The 20,619-nt window shown below is 43.2% G+C and overlaps 1 protein-coding gene across 5 annotated transcripts; it reads left to right on the top strand.

Moving 5' to 3' along the window:
* The first annotated feature begins 1,567 nt into the window (after positions 1-1,567).
* Positions 1,568-20,047, top strand: NFYB (nuclear transcription factor Y subunit beta). 5 transcript variants are annotated; one of them, XM_049822124.1, is made up of 7 exons: positions 1,568-1,693; positions 11,298-11,391; positions 11,891-12,021; positions 13,867-14,064; positions 16,149-16,230; positions 19,317-19,396; positions 19,606-20,047. In XM_049822124.1, the coding sequence occupies exons 2-7, from the start codon at positions 11,298-11,300 to the stop codon at positions 19,636-19,638; spliced, it is 618 nt and encodes a 205-aa protein (XP_049678081.1). In that variant the 5' UTR covers positions 1,568-1,693; the 3' UTR covers positions 19,639-20,047. The 5 variants fall into 5 exon arrangements, with proteins under 5 accessions (XP_049678081.1, XP_049678078.1, XP_049678080.1 ...); XM_049822121.1 differs by having other exon boundaries at positions 1,612-1,721; XM_049822123.1 differs by lacking the exon at positions 1,568-1,693 and adding an exon at positions 2,129-3,145.
* Positions 20,048-20,619: the final 572 nt, after the last annotated feature.

Below are 20,619 nucleotides of genomic sequence, written 5' to 3'. Positions count from 1 at the left end.
TTAGTGAACACAAGCTATGAAATTGATAAAGGGGAAAATGCATTCCCTAAGGTCCCAAAGTTAGCCAATGTTCTTGCACTACATCTTCCGGGCATTTTCAAAAAAATAACTAATTACTGCTCACGGTACCCAGCAGGCAGAATCAAGCTGCATATAGCATTTGCAGTAAAAACCTGAGGCCATGCAAAATTTGTCTCATTTGATGTTTCAGTTTAAACTCAAACCAATCCGAATACATGGACATTTTGAGTGAATCTGAATCTTTATCATGTATTGAAACATCTGAAACTAATGTTGTGTGAAACCCAGTGGAAATGTGTAAGGTTTACTGGGTTTTGCTTTGTTTAAATCCAAATGCTAGCAGAAAGCTGGGAGAGGAATGTGCTGTGTTTATCAGGTATTAACCAGAAGAGCAATGCTAGCAGAGGCCATTGTGAAACACGAGTTTCATACCAGTTGAGGGAAAATACTTAAGACCCTCAAGTAATGAAGAATGACTATAGGTTATTAGGAACTGCACGAAACAAAAATATTCTTGTTACCTCCATTATGGAGATTGCACATACACACGTGTTGATGGCAGATGTGTGGAATGTCTTTGGCTGCCTTCACCTAGAGGAAAAATCCCCCTCTCCGATTCTAGTGAATGGCAGGATTGGTGGATTATGAAGTGTTTCATATAAATGCTTCATAAGAGAGGTTTATAAATCTCAGTGGAGAAGTCAGTCCAACTATCGTCTTCACCTAGCAGCTCGTATTTCTTCAGAACAAAGCCTGAAAGTGGAAGGAAAATGTGCTCTTCAGGCCCCGTATCACCAGGGGGAAACGATCCTTTCAGGTTTGCAGCCAGATTTTATTTCTCTAGAGGGAAGGGGCAACACAGAACCGCAGATCCTCTCGCCCAAGGTTTTGTTCCACTAAACGGCTGGTTGGGACCTAGGTCCCGTGGGCCATTCTCCTCCTTCGTTGACATTCTCTTCTTCATCAACCTCTTCTTTCTCAGTCTATGTAAGACCTAGGAAGTCACTGGGAGATGCAACGCGTTCTCCTCAACCGATGAGCCTAGACGCAGGCGAAGGGCAGCTTTGAAGAGAGCTGAGGAACCCCTCGACCCTCTATAAAAAAGCTACCTGCCCTCCTGACAGCAGACGCCCGCCGCTGAAGCGATCGGGGCAAGAGGCCGGGGACAAGGCCAGCGGCACACAGCCGGCAAGGCCACCCTCTCCCCGCGTTCCCCACCGCCCAGGGTTTCCTTCTCCACAGCCCCGGGGGGAGAGCCGCGCCCGGTCAGCGACCCCACCACACGACCACCACCAGCCCTGCACCCCACGGGAGAGGCCAAAGGAACCTGCAGGCGCGCCCGGACTAGGCGGTTTTACCTCAGCCCAGCCGCGGGACCCCCTTCGCCCCACAGGGGAGGGAAAGGTGGGCCCGGCGGGCCCCCCAACCTCGGGCGCCTCCGTCCGTATAAAGGAGGCGGGCAGGGCCGGGGCGGCGGCGGCGGCGGTGGCAGCGGCGGGAGGGAGTTGCGCTGAGGGGAAGAGCCGGCGCGCGTGGCGGGGAGGCGGCGCGGAGGGAGGGCAGCCCGGCTGCGGGAAGCGGGGCTCCGCGCTGGGACTGGTTCCTTCGCAGCCATTTTCTGTCCAACCAAACAGCCGATTTGCGGAGGGAGCCAACCAGGGCCGCACTGGAGGTTTGTGCCTGGCTCCGGCCAATGATTGGTAACCGGTTCCACTGCAGGCTCGAATGAAATGTCCGTCTCCCTCCCCGGGCCCCGGCGCTGCCGCCGCGCCGCCGCCGCGGGGACCAGGAAGTGGGGGGCGGTAGCCCCCGGGCCCCGCTTACCGGCCGCTCGTCTCTTTGTGCGACCGGAGACGCGGGGGCCGCGCGGCCGGGGGGAGCGGAGCGAGAGAGAGAGAGAGCGGGCGGGGAGGCGGCGGCGGCGGCGGGGGGGGGGGGTCTTGGCAGGGGTGGTGGGGCGGCTGCCCCCGCCGGTGTGTGCCCTCTCTTTGCGGGGCCAGGCGCAAGGAGGTGCTTCCCCCCCCCCGCCCCGGGCTCCGGCTCCATTTTGTGGCCTAGGCGGCGGCGGCGGGGTGTGTGTGTGTGGGGGGGGGGGGGGGTAGGAGGCGGGGACGGGAGCGCGGTTGCCCCGTAGCCGTGTCCGCCGCGGGCCGGGCCGCGGCCGCCGGCTCCCCTCGCCGCCCGTTAAGGTCGCGGCGGGGCGTACGACCTCCCCCGCCCCGGGCCGGCCTGGCGGCTGCCTCGACCCCTGGGCGGCGGTTTCCCTCCCGGCTCGGTCTGCCCCGGGGCCCCCTCTTCCCGGCGGCGGCATGGCGGGCGGGGAGGTGTGTGCGTGTGTGTGTGTGTGTGTGTGTGGAGGGGGGCGGCTTTGTGGCGGCCGCGCGTCGCCGTTCGCGGGCGGAGGGGGCTCCGCTCTCTTTTGTTTTTTTTTGGTTTTTTTATTTTTTTTTTTTTGCCCGGCCAGCGCCTCAGCCCGCCGAGCCCCCTCCCCTCGCCGCGGGAGAGAGGGGCCGGGGCCCCGCCGCGCTTCTGGGGGGGGGCCCCCACCACGCCCACGGCCCCTCACCGGGCCGGGAGCCGGGCAGCGGGGCGAGAGCGGCCCGGCCTCCCCGCAGCCGCCGCCGCCGCCGTTGTTGTCGAGACCGAAATTTCCTTGAAGGTCTGGCGGCCCGCGTTTTTTTGCAGGGATAAGGAGTGTAGGGCGAGGCCCCGGGATGCGGTGAGAGGAGCCGGGTGTCGGCGCGGGCAGCCCGGTGCGGGTACGGCGGTTTCGGGGAGGGAATAACGGGCGGTGGTCTGCAGGAGGGCCGCTCCCCCCCTCCGCGGGTAGGGGAGGCCAGAAGTCACAGCCAAGGTGGTTAACAATAAAGTTGCTGAATAACTGGGGATGCGCCGTGGTGTTCAGTGTGAAAACGAGGGGCCGCGGTAGACAAGGTGTCTACGGGACAGGTGCGAGCCGGGTGCGGGGAAGACTTTGAGGCTGTTTGTGTCGATAGGAAGGTTTTCCCCCTCGTGCCCCTGCGCTGGCTGCTGTTGCATCATTGAAGGGCACGAAGCGAGATCGATCGGCTGGCACAGCCGATGCCGAGCAGCATCGGCGGCTTGTCCCTAACACACACGGCAGGTAGGAGAGAGACGGGACTCTGCCGTTCTCCGTGTCTGCGCACGCTGTTGTGTGTTCAGCGAGCGTTCTTGGGCGTACCTGGGTGTGCCAGCCAATGCTCCATCCAGAAATTATGTAGTTGGCGATCCTGAAGAACATCGTGTAGGTTAGTCGCAGGCAATCATACTGGAAAATAAATAAAAAAAAAAAATCCATGTGTTCTAGTAATGTTTCTGCAGCTCTTAAGATACACTGGTTAAAGAAACCTTCTTAGGTCCTGCTGCGATCCTGCAGCAATAGAAAATCAGTCAACTTCTAGCTTTTACCAATTTCTTCAAAGCTTAACCAAAAATATTTTGTTCTGCAAAGAGTTGTCATGTAAAAGCTACCTGGTGTTCTTGGATTGCTTTTGGGAGGGTGAAATAATTGATGACCCGAACATTTCTAGGCAGTGAAGGGTGTAGAAATCTGGATTTCAGCCCTTGAATGGGCTCTCTTACATGTAGTAAGCTTTGCCTGTCTCACTGACAGATGGAAGTTATTGTCAATTTAAAAAAAATAAAATTGCAGCTTTCTCAAAAGAAGCTCAGGCGAAGTAGTGAAAAGCAAAATGGAAGGAGCCGCTTTGGGCGTTATTCACAGTCTTGGCTTTAATTGGCTTGCAGAAATGGAGAAACAGTGCGTATGCATAATCGTTAGCATAGCATTCCTAAACAATACGCTTAGTGATTACTTTTTTTTTTTAATTTACTTGTGTGGTGTGGCCTATGGAGTGATAGTTATAATGTTAAGGGAGGATCCATCTGTAATTCTCTGGGAGACCCAAGATGGTTTAATCTGAATCATTATTTATGAGGTCTGCATGAGTTGCTTGTACACTGCATTGAGCGGGTGATTATGTATGGTCTTGGCTGCTAGCATTTACAGCTATGAAATTGTATTTGAAAGAAGTCAAGAATACTGGCTGTTACTCTTCAGACTTTAATATTTGACAATTACAGCAGTTCAAAGGTTAATAGATAACCTCTTATTTGTGGTAATAATTACATGAAGGGAGGCAGTGTACAGAAATTGAATGAAGAAGATTGTTCAAGATACTGTGAAGATACGAACCAAATACTGTGAAACTTTTCAAGTCAGTTATCTTGTTTGTCAACATTTAAAAAGGGCTTGCAAGGCTCTTCCTTTAGTGCTTTCAAATGGGAATCTCTGGTGTCGCTTCACCTTTAAAGTTTTGCTTAGGAAGAAACTTGGCTTTTCAGTACTGAGTTTTGCAATAGTACTTTAGAGAAACATGGTGTTTGGAAATTGTTGTTTTACTGGCAGGATGGTTGTAAAAAGTGCAAAACATGACTCTATATATACGCATACTAAACAATACGTAAACAATATCGGTAGAATAAAAGGAAGTGCCAGCAAATTTGATAATTTTGACTGAAAATACTGGCCTGGTCTGAACTAGCTTTGTAAAACTCTTACTTGCCTTATTGCTTGAGAGGAATAAGCTTCTTGGCACACTTGAGGTACTACTGCAATGAAGGAAAAGCATAACCAACTTACAGATGTTATCAAAGTTGAAAAAGGCAGGATTTGTGGACTGCTGCTTTAATAAACAGATAAGCTTAGTTTTTCACAACAAAAAATGCTAGAAAAGCATAAAAAAGTTCATGTGGAAAGGTGATATGGGGCTTTCAGTCAGTGTTGCAGGAGGAGGGAGGTGCTGGTGCAGTGTGTTCAGCACCGCTGCCCTCTTCCAGCATCTGCAAAAGCAACAAAACTGCCTCCGTTCATCTTGGGTTTTTTTTCCCCTCCAGCTTCTCTCTTCTACTGCCAAAAAAGAGAAGGCATGGAAACTGAATTTCTCCTGCTTGCTCCATATCACTGATCCACTCCTACTTGATGTAAAAATACATGCATTGTTAGTCCACCCATATATATTGCAGCTAACCATGCTTGTGAACAGTTAGCCAGCCTAGTAAGGAGCCACCACGTACTCTAGCACAGCTGGATCCCTGTGGAGGGGACCTGTAGCTGGTGACATCAGGGCTCCTAAGATGAGCCATAACGTTGATAATATGGTATGTGGAGAGGGAAGGTGAAAAGGCCCTATTTGGATTTCATAAGGGAAAGGTTTCTTCCCCGTGGTCCAAGGGAAGGAGCCTGGTACAGCCTAGATGCTAACGAGCCTTAGTGACGCTGTCAGGTCCTCTCAGCATCAGTCTGCTTCTCCTAATGTTACTCTGTTGTGGGGGAAAACACTAAATGTGAGAGATTAGAGAGCCCAAGATGGAGAGAGACAGTGCAGCATCTGTTTGTGTTCTAGGCACATGCTAAGGGGTTTTAACTTTACATTTTTGTGGATCTTCTGGAATGATGGCCTGTGAGTGCATTTACCAGTCGGTGTTCTTGATGCAGGAGACACTGCTTTGCTGCCATGTGAAAATTCAGTGGGAAATTAGGTTCTCCAGAAGTCATTGAAAAATAAAAGGAAATTAAAAATGTATTTTCAATCAAAAATTCTTTCTGTGTTTCTGTTTAGGAGCAGCAGCTGCTGTTACTGCTTTACAGCTTTACATCTCTTGTGATAAGGTGTGGTGGCAAAATTCATCTAAAATGACTGATGTGGTTCCTACCTACAGTTTTAGTTATTTCTGTCCTGCTTCTATGGCAGGGACAGCTCTGTGTGGAAAGTGTACCAAGTGCTTCAGTTCATTGCATATTATTTTCTGCTTTCCCTCTTGTAGGGTAGCAGTTTGGGGAGACAGAGTGGATAAATACCATGTGTAGTACTTAAATCACAAGAGGCGCTTGGTTTCCCTGCAAGAGACCAGTTTTGCAAATCATTGCCAGATAACTTCCCCATTCTGAAGACAAAATCTTGTTTCTTTGATTCTATTTTTGCCTTTTATACTGATCTAAGTTTCAGACCCTCTCCTAGGTGCTAAAAGGTCAGGGCTTGCATTCTTCTTTAGTTGTCATTTAGCTGAGCCACTGATACTGCTCTCTTAAGGGAGCTCTTCAGATTAAACAGGATGCAAGATTTACTTTGAGATACTGAGGTTTTATTAATTCAGTATAGATGTATTCTAGGAACAGTCTGAGTTGTGGGCAGCTGACAGGAGCATATATTTTTAAGCATCCTCCAGAAAACTTTCTGCCAGATGTCAGCGTAAACCTGTATGTTCATTCACTTCTATCTTATTACTGAATTTTCTTTGATGCCCTTGATCTGAAATGGTTCTCTTTTAACATATTTATTGGGTTAATTTCCCTGGATCCATTAATTTGTATATTCCTAGTAATATTCTTTTTTATTAAAAATAAAAAAAAAACCCAAACAAACTGAAAACCACCACCAGAAAACTTTGTGCTGCTGCTCTATATTCAGATGCTTTTTGCAGTGTATCACTGAATGTTTGGGTTGAGTGTCCTGGACTGACTTGGGTGTCTCTCCCTCATTGTTGATAAAAATCAGATGGTGGCACGGTCACTTCAGAGGCTGACATGTCACTTCTGATCTGCTTAGCTCTCAAGTCTTGATTCAGTCAATATGTGTATGCATGCATGGAGGAGCTTCAGTCTTTTCCTAGCACTAAAGGCTAAGGATAATGTACAACATGCAGTAAGTGCTTCTTGAAAATGTGTGCAGTATGTGCTACTAGACCAGTGTGTTGGAAGCCCTCCTCCCTAGCCACACAGGTATAGAGGACACTGTAATGTATTAAAAGACATGGTAGTGTCTGCAGGGATACATAGTCTCCAAATAGGTACTTTAAAGAAAGTTGTAACGTTCCAGAGGCTAGAACAAAATAGGAGAGGAGTTCTCACCCATCTGAACCTTTTAGGATTAGTTCTCCCAGGATTCTGCCTGTTTGTGAAATTTGGCATCTACTTCCATCCACAGAAGAAGCTCTTCCTACGAAATGTACCAGCACAAGAACTCTTGTCCTTTTAGTCTCCCAGTGATTCCAGTTACTGTATTTACTGTAGGCAGGGTGTTGTTTCTATGCTGCGTTGGACTGCTGCCTTTTTAGAGTAGCTTCGGGGACACTGAAAGTTTAGTTTGTTTTGTGTATTTGTTGTTTTGTTGGGGTTTTTTTTGTTTTTGTTTAAAGGGGGGATTGTCAACAGTGTATTGAGAACAGTCTTTTCTCATTTTCTGAGCATTGTGTTGTATGTATTACAGAGCTTGTGCTGAGCTCACAATCAGATGTGTGGTGATTGACTTAAGTTTTGAACATCTGAAATTAAAACCATAATACTTTAATGTCTAACTGTGTTCATTATGAGATGGCTGGAATAGCAGTGGCCACGTTTTTCAGCAGGGTCATGTTTGTGTCATCCATCGGGCTCAAAGAAATACTAGTAGGGTGACTAGATGGTATATTAATTACAGTTGCTATATTCAGATGCCTAGATCTAGATTTGAGTTAAATGACAAATCTGACTGAAATTCTTCATCAGACTTACTTGGATTGAAGTAGCGTGTAGAGATGCTGCTCCTTTTCTCACCGTGAGGCCAGCCAAGCTGTGGAAGAGGCTCGCAGGGTGGCTGGGCAGGCTCTGTCCATGAAGGTCTTCAAGATGTGGCTGGATAAAGCCCCGGGCGACCTGCTCTGAGCTTGGAGCTGACCCTGCTTTGAGCAGGGGTTGGACTAGAGACCTCCCGAGGCCTCTTCCAGCCTGAATTATCCTGTGATCCTGGATTAGGACCTGGTTATGCTAAGTGTTATGCAGAAGGGTGTTACGCTGTCTGTAATCCCCTGTCCCGAGGTTGTCCTGGCAGCTAAAAATCTTTCTTAAAGTAATACCCACAGAAGTAATTTCAGTTGATGCTAAGCTGTCAGTGCTTGTTTTCTTTATCTGAGACTGATCTGCCTTTTTCTTTTGCAAGCCTTTTCCTGTCAATTTTGCTAATTGCTATTTTAGATTCATCATGTTGATAAGCTTCCACTCAAATTCTCACTAATGGTGAAGTAATACATACTGTAAGTAGATATGGAAAAATGCACACAGAAGAGAATAAAAGCAAAGAATAGTACCTTGCGGATGCATTAGTCTAATATGGCCAAAACTGTCTACAGATGCAGCAGAGGTTTAAAAGAGATTCAAGCAGGAGTTGTCTTTTGAAGGTGAGCTGACCTAATTAAAGCAAGATGATTTCTTAAATAATATTGCTGGGTCTTGGCAATAAAGATTCAGATGGGGTAGGCTGCAGGACAGGTGAGCAGAAACCAGTGAATTATCACATCACTGCAGAAATGTGAAGAATATTGCAATCCTGGAAAAAGGAAAGTTTTAGAAGATATGTTTCAGAGAAGACTGAGAAAGGAGAGGGGAAGAAACATCAAGGCATTTAAAATAGTACTGGGGCTGAATAAACTTAACGTTTAAAGTTCGTGGAGACCCTAATTCTGAGTTAAATTCTAGTAGGGATCAGAGAATCTTAGCCGAGGACAAGACTGCCAGGAAATCTTTACTTTATTTTGGAGGTAGCTTTTGGGATTTACCAGACTGCAGAATGTTAATTGCTTCAAATTGCAGAAGGAAAAGGGAGACAACTCTCTTAATGATGGGTGACGTCGATTTTGGTGGTCTTGACGTGCGGGATTGCGATATCCTTGCATTGTCATTAGAGTGAGCTGAGTAAGCAAACTGGAGACCCTTTGGAAAATTGAAAAGCAAAGTTAAATCTCCCAACAAAGAGTCTGCAAAATGCAGACAAAGTGAATTTACATGAAAGTTGGCACATGGAAAGCTAATGCCTAAAATGCTACCCTTCCTTTGGGCAGAGCTGCAGTGTAAGAAGTGAAACTGTTTTACAAAAGCCCATTAAAAGGGACCAGAAGTGCTTTAAAGAAAGCAGCGTGTGTAGTATTCTGTACAATGAGGAAGAGGTGGAAGAGTGTTTTTTTTCTCTTGAGCAGCTCCTAAGGCTACATCCAGCTGTTGTAGTATTGCCTTGAATGTGAGCAGCTCTCGGGTTACTTGTGCATCTGTGGCCAAGCGTAGCACTGGACGTTGCCTAAAGGTTTGAAAGCAAACTCCAGCCCTGTGGCCACAGGCAAAGTGCAGATTAGAGAGAGGTTAAGTTGCTCGTATTTCTGGGGAGGTATAAAAATAGCACAAGACTGCTTCTCCCTCCCTCTTCAGGCTAATGGTCTGTAAAGAAGCGAGCTGCGTGGTCTCACCGGCAATGACCACGCAACCCTTTGGGACAGGGCTTGTTTTCCAAGGACACCAGGGCACCTGAACGGCTGGTGTAGGTCGGTGACTGAATGGAGCCAGGTTCTGCCTCCCGTGGGGCTGTCTATGTAGCTTGTCAGTAAGGCTGGCTGCTCTCGTCAGAAACAGCTGGGTTGGGGAGAGGGTAGGATGGGAGGTGCTGGTCCAGAGAAGGAACAGTATGAAATGTAGAATGGGAATGGAAGAGCTGATTTTCTAGCAAACGGGTAGATAAGCAAATGCTAACAGAGTTGTTTGATGTTAAACACAGCCAAGAAAATTCAGGGCAAGGGTGAATCTGGTGCTGTGCATCTAAATGTGTTAAAAAATATCTTTGGATTTGTGCGCCTGTGCTGAAAGAGTTTGCGTGTGCTGGGAGCCCCTGCTCCCTCCCTAATTTTTGCATTCTTTCCTCTCTCCAAAAGAAGCATTATTGAAGCACATGACTGCAAAAATACCACCCTACATGAGAAAAAGCATGGCAGCTCAATGTTCTGCAAAAGCTTATTTTTAATACACTTTTTACATGCAATTTTCAAGACACCGGCAACTGGAAAAAAGTCAGGACTGTCCAAAAGTTTTAAAAAGCTGGAAACTTGAATTCAAACTTAGATTTGGCACTGCTAAAATAGCCCCTTTGAAAGTGGAACTGTTGTCTGCTATGATTTTTTTTTTGTAGGACTAAGCTTTCTACTGAGCACCTGCTGACAGTGTTTAAGGAAATTAGTTATTCCTGTAAAAAGGCAAAATGTAATATGGTAACAGGTTACATGGGCCAAAGCATTTGCTGTTGCAAGCATGCACATATGTCTGTGTGTTGTGTATGGTGGCAAAGCGTGGGTGCAGAAGGCAGCGATGTGTTCTGTTGCTGTTGTGGCAAGTCCTCACTAAAGAGATGTGAACCTCCGAGGGACGTAGGAGGCATCTTCGCCTCTTTCACCTCCGCAGAACGAGGAAGCGCTGTACGTGCGATGTCTCCGAGCGGCGAGACGGCAGGCTGCTGAGGACCCTCTGGGGCACAGCCTCCGTGCGGAGCAGCACTGCGAGACCCCTTGGCTTGTTCACAAAGTCGATTTCCTAGCAAACGTTGAGAATTAGCAGCAAATGGCTGCTGATGATCTCGGTAGTTTTGCCCCATTTGGAAGGGGGAAGGCAGGCATCTCTCAGACTCCTCCAGCTGAAACGTGGTGGTTGCTTCCCGGGACGAGGGTCCCCAGCCGGGGAGGGAAATGCTGGCTCTTCTGGCTTCCCTCTTTCTCCTGGCATTCAAATTGCCCATTAAACTGTGACCTCGTCTCTAAAGCCTCGAAGACTTCTTGTTGGCCACCACGTCGGAACATTGTGAGAGGAGCGCTGGAGGATGCCCAGAGGAGCAAGGCAGGGCAGGACCAGGGAAAGCGAAGGAAAACGGGACTGGGAAGGCAGCTGGGAGTGACTGGTGCCTCGGGGAGGGTGAGGATGCGGATGCAGAGCTGGTCCTGAGGTCTGGCTGGGAGAAGTTTGTTGGTGGGCTTGACAGGAGCTGCTTGGGCGGGGGGTGATGATGAGTGAAGGATGCGCTCTGTGTAACAACTGTAGGTAAAGTCTTCAGTGAGCGTAGGTTTCGAGGGTTGTTCTGAGAAATAGACGCCTTGACCTGTTCTGGTCAGACTTTCATGGGAACAACACAAGGTTGCTTTAGATGTGCTGCATGAACCAAATGTTGCTGTGCACGGCCTGTGCCTCCGGCTGAATTTTTGGGGAAGCTTCAGAAAACAGTCTCATTGTTTCCGCTGTCAGTAAAGCTCAGTAACAAGAGAAGGGATACTGTTCTCAAATGACAAAATATTTATGCTTTGTATAAATTGGTCTCATAGTTCCAAGTTGATTAAAGCGTTGTTTGTCAGCCATAGCTGCACTTAATGGTGTAACAAACATACCTGAAAAGGTTTCCTTCTTCTGGTTGTAGATGGATGGTGATAGCTCCACAACGGATGCCTCTCAGTTAGGAATTGCTGGAGATTACATTGGTGGCAGTCACTATGTGATACAGCCTCATGATGGTAAGAAACATTACAGTAAATACTACCTCTGTGTGTGTGTGTGTGTGTGTATTTCCTTCCAGTTCTTGTATAGTTCTCTGCTATCTCCTCTCAAGCTAAGAATTTGCAATTATTTGTATTTATAATGCCTCATCTGTATAAAACATTTTTTCTGTAGTCCGGAGGTGGGGCTTGGATTTTTCAGTGTTGACACAGAGACCTTTGAGGTGATGACAAAAAAAAATTGATGTTCTAGGAAACAATTTGTATTTTGACATGACATTAAGAATGCTTGGTGTTCAGCAGCCACGTACATTTCTGTGCGTAATGTGATAAAGATGGTATCGAACAACCATAAAAGTACCCTGGTGTTGCATCTATTTTTTTTAATTATTTCTACAGTGTTAGTACACTGTGCTTTCAAAGGTCTTCATCCTTCAGTATAAGATTTTAAACTGACTTAATTATTGCCTGCTGTCTATCAAATACAATTTCTGTTAATTTTTCTTTATTTCATTAGACACAGAGGACAGCATGAATGATCACGAAGATACAAATGGCTCAAAAGAGAGTTTTAGAGAACAAGATATATATCTTCCAATTGCAAATGTGGCAAGGATAATGAAAAATGCTATACCCCAAACAGGAAAGGTAATACCCTTGTCTGGTAAAGTGTGTTAATGAGTTTTATTCCTTCCTCTGAGTAAACTTGAGCTGGTAGAACAATATATTTTTCAAAATGATCCTGGTTTATTGGAGAAAAGCCTTAGAAAAGAAAAGAAAAAAGAAAAAAAAAAAAAATCTGGAAAAAAAAAAGTCAGGAGGTGACTGAGACCAAGTCCATTTTTCTTAGGTTTCTGAAAGCTTTTAGTAACTGCTGTAATTAGAGTATCCAGAACAGTGCTCTTCATAGGGCTTTCAGGGCTTTCTTTTTCTAAGATGTGTTCTCTGAAATTGTTGTAACGGGTCAGACTTGGTGACAGTCCCATATCAGTAAGAGTATTTTCTATGCAATTCTCTTACAAAATTTAATCTGCTTTTACTGAGGTGCGTAAAATTTAGAGTAAGTGAACCATTTTGGACGAAATAAAAATCCGGTCCTTATCCTGAAGGAAAGAGAATGGTTAGTCTTCCATCACCGGAATCTTTACATATCCAAATGCCAAAATGACCCAAGAAGTTTGCCTTATACCCTGTAGCAGATAAGGCCAGATATTGAAAGATTTATTTTATTTCTTACTTCTAAGAATAGACTTTTTAATCCATTCTGCTGAGCTGGTGATTGTATAAGTGTTTGACCGTTCTACTTGTTTATCTAAAACCTTTGCAGGGCTCCTATTACTTGTTGTTCCTCTATTGTATTCCAATACAATTCCTGCCCCAGTAACATTTCCTCTAGCTAAAGCTGATGTCTTTTTTTTTTTTTTCTTTCTTTTTTTGAGATCACTCTAAATAGAACCAAGACATAATTTACTTGCATCTGCTTGTACTTTCATAGTGTTCAGGGCTTTCTGAAGATCTGGGTGTTACATTTATATCTTTGCTGTGAAAATTTCTTCACTAGTCCATATTGTCATAAATTTTTAGTGATCAAGATGAGATTTTTCTCAAGAATTTAGCATATGGGATGTTGAGCTATCTTGAAATATCAGGGACGTTTTTGTGAAAAACTGCAAGGGAAGCTGCTGGCCGATGAGTACTTCTGAAAATCTCACCCTATGTATCTGAAAATACCAGAGGAACTAGTGAAGATTCTACATACAGTTACTGCTTCATTTATTTTTTTAAATACAAACAGGTTGCTCTCATGTGAAGAATAAGAATCTTAATTATTATAATCTTTCAGTTGGCTCCTGTCAGCTTCCCAAATAATAATGAGTAATGCTTGCTGTTATTTTAAGTCAGGTAACTTTTGTCCAGCTGAAAACCATAATGAAATTTACCTATTTCATTCTTGCCAAGGGCATATGTTTCTTTGTTTGAAATCTCATTTGGAAAATTTACACCAGAATAACAGAGGCTTGCTGCTACGTGTATATGTTAGTCCGTGAACTGGTCAGGATAAAAATACTTGTTGCCAAATTTGTGGGAATGTACTACAGTGGGGTTGGAACTGCTGGGTCTATTAAGGATGGAAGTGGGCTGTGACATTGTAATGAACAGGTTTAAAGAGAAGGTGTAGGTAAGCAAAGTAAGCAATACTGAGATGCATCTGTATGTAAAAGCTTGTACAGAACATAGTTATGACTGCAGGAGATCCTGGCAATTTGCTGTGCTGCTTGAAATAGTAAAACTTAGATTAAAATTGTGTTGCAGCTGTGCTTACATAGAGCAGTGATGACATCCAGTGGTTCCCTCATATATGGGTGTTGCCTAAATGGCTATTATCATCAGGTTTTGCGATGTTTCCTTTATTATCTAGTGTATTCTTTCTTTGTTTGGTTTTTTTAATCCTGTGTGTTGATTAATCATTTTATGATACTTTTTCCTTACTAGATTGCTAAGGACGCAAAGGAATGTGTGCAAGAGTGTGTAAGTGAATTCATCAGCTTTATAACATCAGAAGCAAGTGAGAGGTGTCACCAAGAGAAAAGAAAGACCATCAATGGAGAAGATATTCTCTTTGCCATGTCTACCTTAGGGTTTGATAGCTATGTTGAACCTTTGAAGTTATACCTCCAAAAATTCAGAGAGGTCAGTATCTACTTCAGTATTTCCTCATTTATTTAACCTGGTTGTGTTTATCCTTAGGTCCCCGTCATTGTAATTGTATAATGGATAACTTGCACAATATCTCACAGCTATTGTCAGGGACTAATATAATGTTTAAAAGCATTCCAGAGGATATAAAGAGGAAAAAAGAGTAAGTAAGCATTTTGATTAGACTTGCTGATTCAAAGTAGTTAAAGCTTTCAACTGAATAAATTCTCCAATATATTGCTGGTAGTAAATCACTCTGTTCTTTAAAGGTGCCTATTAAGAATACTTAATTCAATCTTTGGGTTCAATCAATAAAACTGTACTAGACTGCATCCTCTGAGGAACTAGCCTAATGCTTATTGTTTGTCTGGGCTTCAGAACTGCAAAAGAAAAAGTTGTTTTTATCATGTCAGAATAATGATTCACATGGAAGCCTATCTGCTTCAATGTTGTTTTTTTATCTGTTTTTTTTTACCCTGTCTCTGAATTTGCTTTTGATGCACAGTACATGCTAGGTACGTGATCCAAGCATTTTAATTTATCCCTTCTGTAGCAGAAATGACTATTTTTTTTTTTCTGTTCAGTAGTTTAAACTTTTTGAAAAACAAGTTGCTTCTGCTTGGGTTTTTTGTTCTGGTCTGCCCCCCACTTACCTGTCTGAAGACCGAAGAGACTTATGCTTGCTTGCTTCTTTAGTTTGGTGTTCTTTTACCTCAGAATACCAGATTTAACCAAACAAATCAAAGGTATTTTTATCCAGTGACTTCTCTTCCTCATAGTCCTGAATGAAGAAGTTGTTCAGGATTAAAGCAATCCTGGGAAAAAAACTCAAAACAATTTTTTTTTTTTTTTTTTTTTTTTTTTTTTAATGTTAATCCCTCTGTTGGGTACGGCTACTGGGTTTTACTGGCATGAGTGAAGCGGCTATGTCTAAATTGGCAGTGCTGTAGATAGAGATGCTCTTCAGACTTTCTTTGTTCTGTAAATCTAAGATTTTAATTAATGGGGTCAGACTCGCTAATGATATTTAATTTGCTGATAGCACTTGAAGCTTTGTCTTCCCAGAAAGTCATTTGCTGTGATGAGTAACAGAAGGTGTAATCTAAAAGTTGAAGTACTGCTGTATGCCATCATTTTCGAGTTCTGCGTAGCAGTCGCGTATGCTGTCAAACTGCTGTATGTGCTTTAATTAAAAATGCAAGTAGTGCCTAACTAGTTTTAGTACTTCTGGAGAAGGCTGAAGTGTGTCCATGCTACTTTCATTCTGAAGTGACCATTTTTGCAGATACATATGCTGTGGTAGCAGAGTTGTGGGATTGGGTTTTAATTGGAGGGATTGGATGGTTTTGCTCATCAGTTTTAAACCTCCATTCCAGCTAGTTCTGTCCTCAGGGTACTGTATATAGTGAAATATTTCTGTTTTGTGGCTTAGTATCTAGTCTACATCAAACAGTTGCAGAGAATACTTTTTACACCTATTTTATTTTCTTACATGTTCTTATGTAATAGTGTAGAGCATCAAACTTCATACTTGTAAAACTGCATGCAGATGACTGAGAACCTTGGCTCTCTGTGCTGATATCCTTTCTGGCTGTAGTCCTTGATGCGGGAAAAGAAATCCAATATCTTGGTTTTAAATGTCAACTCTTAGCTGTATGATGATGGCACTTGTGTGTAGTTGGTAAGCAAATGTTGCACATTCTCGGTAGTTCTGAGATTCTGTGTAAATTTCTTGTAAATACTCTTAACTGCTGCTTCTGGATTACTGCAGATCTTTGACTTTTTGCAGAAGGTGAAAGCCTTTCTTAGAATTACACAATCCTAGTTTGCAGAGTTTTTGTTTCTAAGGAGTATGGCTAAGACAAAAACCATCCTTCACATGTTCTTGTACTGTGCATGTTCCTAAATCCCATAGAGTTTTACACATCTTGGATTTCAAACTTCAGATGCTGCACAGTGACTCTTCTGCAAGTTCTAAACTTTGGCTAGAGCTCGTGGGTCTTGAAACAATCTCAAACCAACTGTACTCTAACAGAAATTCTTCCTTTTTTTTTTTTCTTTTTTCTTTTCCTCTCCAGGCAATGAAAGGAGAAAAGGGAATTGGGGGAACAGTTACAACTGGAGATGGTCTAAGTGAGGAGCTCACAGAGGAAGCATTTAGTAAGTAATGCTTTTTAATTTATTATATTATTACTATGGCTTTTCTAAAAATAGCACTTCCTTTAGACATCAGAATTCTTAACTTGAGGAATACATCTTGGACTGGCCACGTGTTACACCTGTGATCCATAGAGATTCTCATTTGAAATGTCTGGAGGATAACCTCTGCTCAGATAAACTCCTCCCAGTCAGTAGAATTTAGGGTCAGAATGAGGTAATATAATGATAAACGATAACACTCTAGTAATAGCTAATGTCAAATGTGGAAGATTTTTAAATGCATACATTAGTGCTAGTATTTTTTCTCTACACTTAAACATAGATTGTAATGAAAGGTGCAGACTTTTTTCCTTACCCCCCCACTAGCTACGTGTTAGGCCACATTCGTTCTACTTGCAAGACTGTTGGGGAACAAGTAAAATAAACTCAACTCGATGACTTGAGGAACTCGTCTTTGAGAAATAAGCCAGAGAAGGACATCATCTTCATATAATTCTGAAGCGCTTAATATTTCTTACATTCAAAAAAATGCACAGTTTGGCAACTAAAAGGTGTAGGGCAAGCAGCAGTGTATGCGTTCACTGTAGTTTTTCTTCCTTATACTGTGAATTAAAGGCTGACAGTTGTTGGGCCTTTGTGTTGGTTTTGTTGATGCTGGATTCTTGCATGTAGTCTTCACCTCAGCTTTTAAATATTATGGGCTGATAATCTTGAAGCTGATAAAAGAAGAATTAAGGAGGCGCAGCTCTAGTCATATCTACTGACGAGATTTAGTTTTTCAAGTATCCAAGTCTTCTGTTTAAAATCACTGGTAAACTACTGAACTAGCAAAAATTCAAAGCCTGAGGACTGAAATGACCTATTCGGGGTCTGAAACACGCTTTGCTCCCAGTATGATGACTTTGGCTATACAGAACAGTACAGAGACTCTTTGGGTCTCTCCTAGCCTGGAAGATAAGCTCATAAAACTGGCTGGAAATTAAGCATCTAAACCTCAATATTGCAGGGGACTTATAGAAAGCTTTATTTATTTTTTTTAATATGACTATTTTAATTTTATAGTTAAAGATCAGGCAATGCAAATAGTAAACTTTTATCCATGCTCACTCAAATGTAATAGCTCTGTTGGTTCGGAAGTAGCAAGACACTAGCACAACTGTAGGCCCAACTTACTTACCTTGGGTATGTTGCTAATGGTTTCTCGATTGCAGGTGTTGGGAGCCTGTCCAGCTTGGAAGCCTGTCAAATATCAATATATAGAAGTTGTTCCAAAAGCTTTATTTTGTGTATATACTGATTTGCATTTCAAGCCTGTAAACTGCAGCTCGAGAGTTGAGGGAGAATATATAGTTGGAAACTCCTGATTGTGTCTGCATCCAACATCTTGTTTTGTATGGGCAAAGAGTCAAATTCACAAAGGGTTTCTCCTCTGGATGCTCATGCTCTGCTTAGCCTGAGTACAATGCCTGCCAGAAAATGGAAACCAGAAAAAACAAATCCCCTTATCTCTGTGGATTCTCTGTCCCCTTCCCAAATTTGATACTGTCTCTGTTAAACAGCAGAAGGCTGAATATCTGCTCCTAGTCACTTGTTCAAGTATCTCAGGCTTGGGAGCCTCAGGGTGCTTGATGAAATAAGCCTTAATTTGCTGCGATTTGAAAAGAGCAACTTTGGAAGTGTGAATATTAAGTCTCGACAGGATGCAAAGGAGATGTTGCAGTAGTAGAAGGAGGAAAAGATTTTTTTCTGTAAAATAACTGAGTGTGTCAAGTGCTGCAGGTATTTCTTTCCGTAGGGGCAGCTATAGATCTAATCAGAACAATGGTCTTTCTGCAGGAGTAGTAGTTAATAGCTGTGCTGCTGTGGCATAACCCTTAGCTCTTTGTCTTAGCCTAACGCCAGGGCTGGGTCAGAGGCTTGGCATTAAAATGTGTTGGATATGGAAATTGCGATGAAAGGGCAGCAAAATTTTGGACCTGCCAGAGCCACTTCTCACTGTGATCTTAATGCATCTCTCAACTTGCAACTTAAGTATTTGAAAATTAGTACCATGAAGGTGGTGGTGGGGGAACCAACCCAACCAAAAACCCAATTTAAAAAACCCCACGTGTCAGCTTTCAAATGACAGCTATTAGGATTATACTGTGTTTTCAGAATTTGTTTTTAATGGGTTATACATTTTATTTATACACGGTAACAGCCATACTTCAGAAACAAAAAAGCCCCGTTGTTTGTCTCCTAGCGGAGACTGTTACGCTACAGTGACTTAACTTACAACTTAAGAGTTTGGCTGCTTTGCTTCCAAGCAGCAGTTTTAACATAGCTACTCTGAATGTCACAGAGCTCAACGTACATTATTGTAAAGGTTTATCTTAGAGCATCACTCCCTCTGTTTTCTCTCTAAATCTCAGAAGTACTTTTTACTCCATTCATTGGGCTCCTCTGTCCTCCATGAAATTCGGAGCTCTTGTGCATACCCTGAACGGTGTGCTGAAGTCAATCAGTGTAATGTCAGGCTCTGGCAGTGCCTTTTTTTTGTCAATGACCATCTCTGTTCATCTCTGCTGCCTTCCACGGGGCTTCCACATTATGGAGTCCCTGATGGATCCGGTTTTATAAAGCAGCGCAACGATTTCATTGAGTTCCTCACACATGTGTATGCTCAAGTGCTAACCTTTATGTCTAAACAACCAGAATTCTCCAGGTTTCTTGGGATATTGAATGCCGGAGATGGCTTTTTCAGTGGTCGGGTTGGCAAAACTCCGCTCCATTTGCCATGTACAGCTGTGTATGTTCTGCTTCAGCTATGTACAGGGGAAGAACAAGGTGCGCTTTCTTTTAGATTATCTGATGCAAAATTAAGTTGAATTGTGTTTAAGTGTTTCTTCTTAACGGGAATAAAATTGCTTACTTGTAACACGTGTGTCTGTATGCAGTGTAGGATGGTAGCTATCAGGAGAGGAATGGCTCTGGAGTCCTGGAGTGGACCACAATTAAAGGTTATTTAATGGTGACAGACACGTCAAACGAGGCTTTGTGTATCCTGCAGTTCCTGTCTAACTTTCTTAAAATGCTCTTTCTTTCAGCTAACCAGTTGCCAGCAGGCTTAATAACTACAGACGGCCAACAGCAGAATGTGATGGTCTACACAACATCGTATCAACAGGTACTGTATCCCGTCCCACGCTCTCCCTTCTGCTGCTAAAATTCAAACGCTAATTCAGCTGCCCTGTTGTGAAAGATGAGAATGAATTTTATGTAGTCCTTTGGTGGTGGCTGTCGTGACATTCCAACACTGACAATTCAAGGCTGCTAGCTGCGATGCAGTTTCAGGAAAGGTGCATTTGAATGTAACCTTGCATTTCCTTTCTCTAGATCTCTGGTGTTCAACAAATCCAGTTCTCATGATTTGAAGAAAACTTTGTATTTGGGAACACAAGACGGAAAAGCTGTGCAACTCTAATGAAGAGGCAGTTTTAATGACTGGTGAAGAGATTTATCTCTTTGTATATTAAATAGCTGTAATGTAGCTACCAGAAGCTTGACTAATTGAGGTGTGAGTTCTGACTCAAATCTTTTTCATGATGATTTTAAAAAAAAAAATTGGATTTTAAAGGTATTAAAGTATTTTTGTTTTGTACAAGAGTTTGTTGCTCTGTATAACTCCTGTATGCATTGTATATTGCAATTTATTACTGTCAGAGATTTGTAGACAGTTTCTTATTTTCATATTGAATCATGTTACTTTTGTAATTCAGGTAAACAGCTGGGTTAATTCATGTTTACCCTTTGAATAAAATTGTAAGGGTAAAGTTCATTTTTGAATGCAAGTTGCCTTTATTATAAAGATTGAGTTGGTCTTGGTTATGTAACTTGTCTTGCATGACAACCTCAACTAACTTTACATGTCAGCATATTTATTGAAGTTTTGAAAGGGACTTTTTCCTCATGAAACTAGCAGTTCAAAAGAACTGCTACAACTGTTTTTTTTATGTAACTTCAGAATTAAAAGTTAATCAAAAACAACCAGTGCTCTACTACATTTAGAGCTTCAGAGCTTATCAGCAGTGTTGAAAACACTGACTGTGTGCGATGCAGGTCTTAATATTTTTTTTTTGGTTGCATTAACTCTCCTTAGACTTCCTTTGATATATATTTAAGGTAGTCTTTGTGCTACTGAAATAACTCTTCCTTTTTATGTATGGTTTTTAGAATCCAAAACTTAGAAATTCAAAGGTAGTGAGGGTGGGGGGATTTTATAGTCCTTGTGGTAAAAGATCTCATTTTAACTTTTTACTGAAATGTTTTAAGGTTTCTTGTGAGACTGTGGGAACTCAAATGTGTTAGCGACTTTCTGTGTACCGCCTGCGTGTGTGTGTGTATGTGTGT

This window comes from Accipiter gentilis, chromosome 18, assembly GCF_929443795.1.
Source record: "Accipiter gentilis chromosome 18, bAccGen1.1, whole genome shotgun sequence".
NCBI lineage: Eukaryota > Metazoa > Chordata > Aves > Accipitriformes > Accipitridae > Astur > Astur gentilis.
This window is presented reverse-complemented; position numbering and strand designations above follow the sequence as displayed.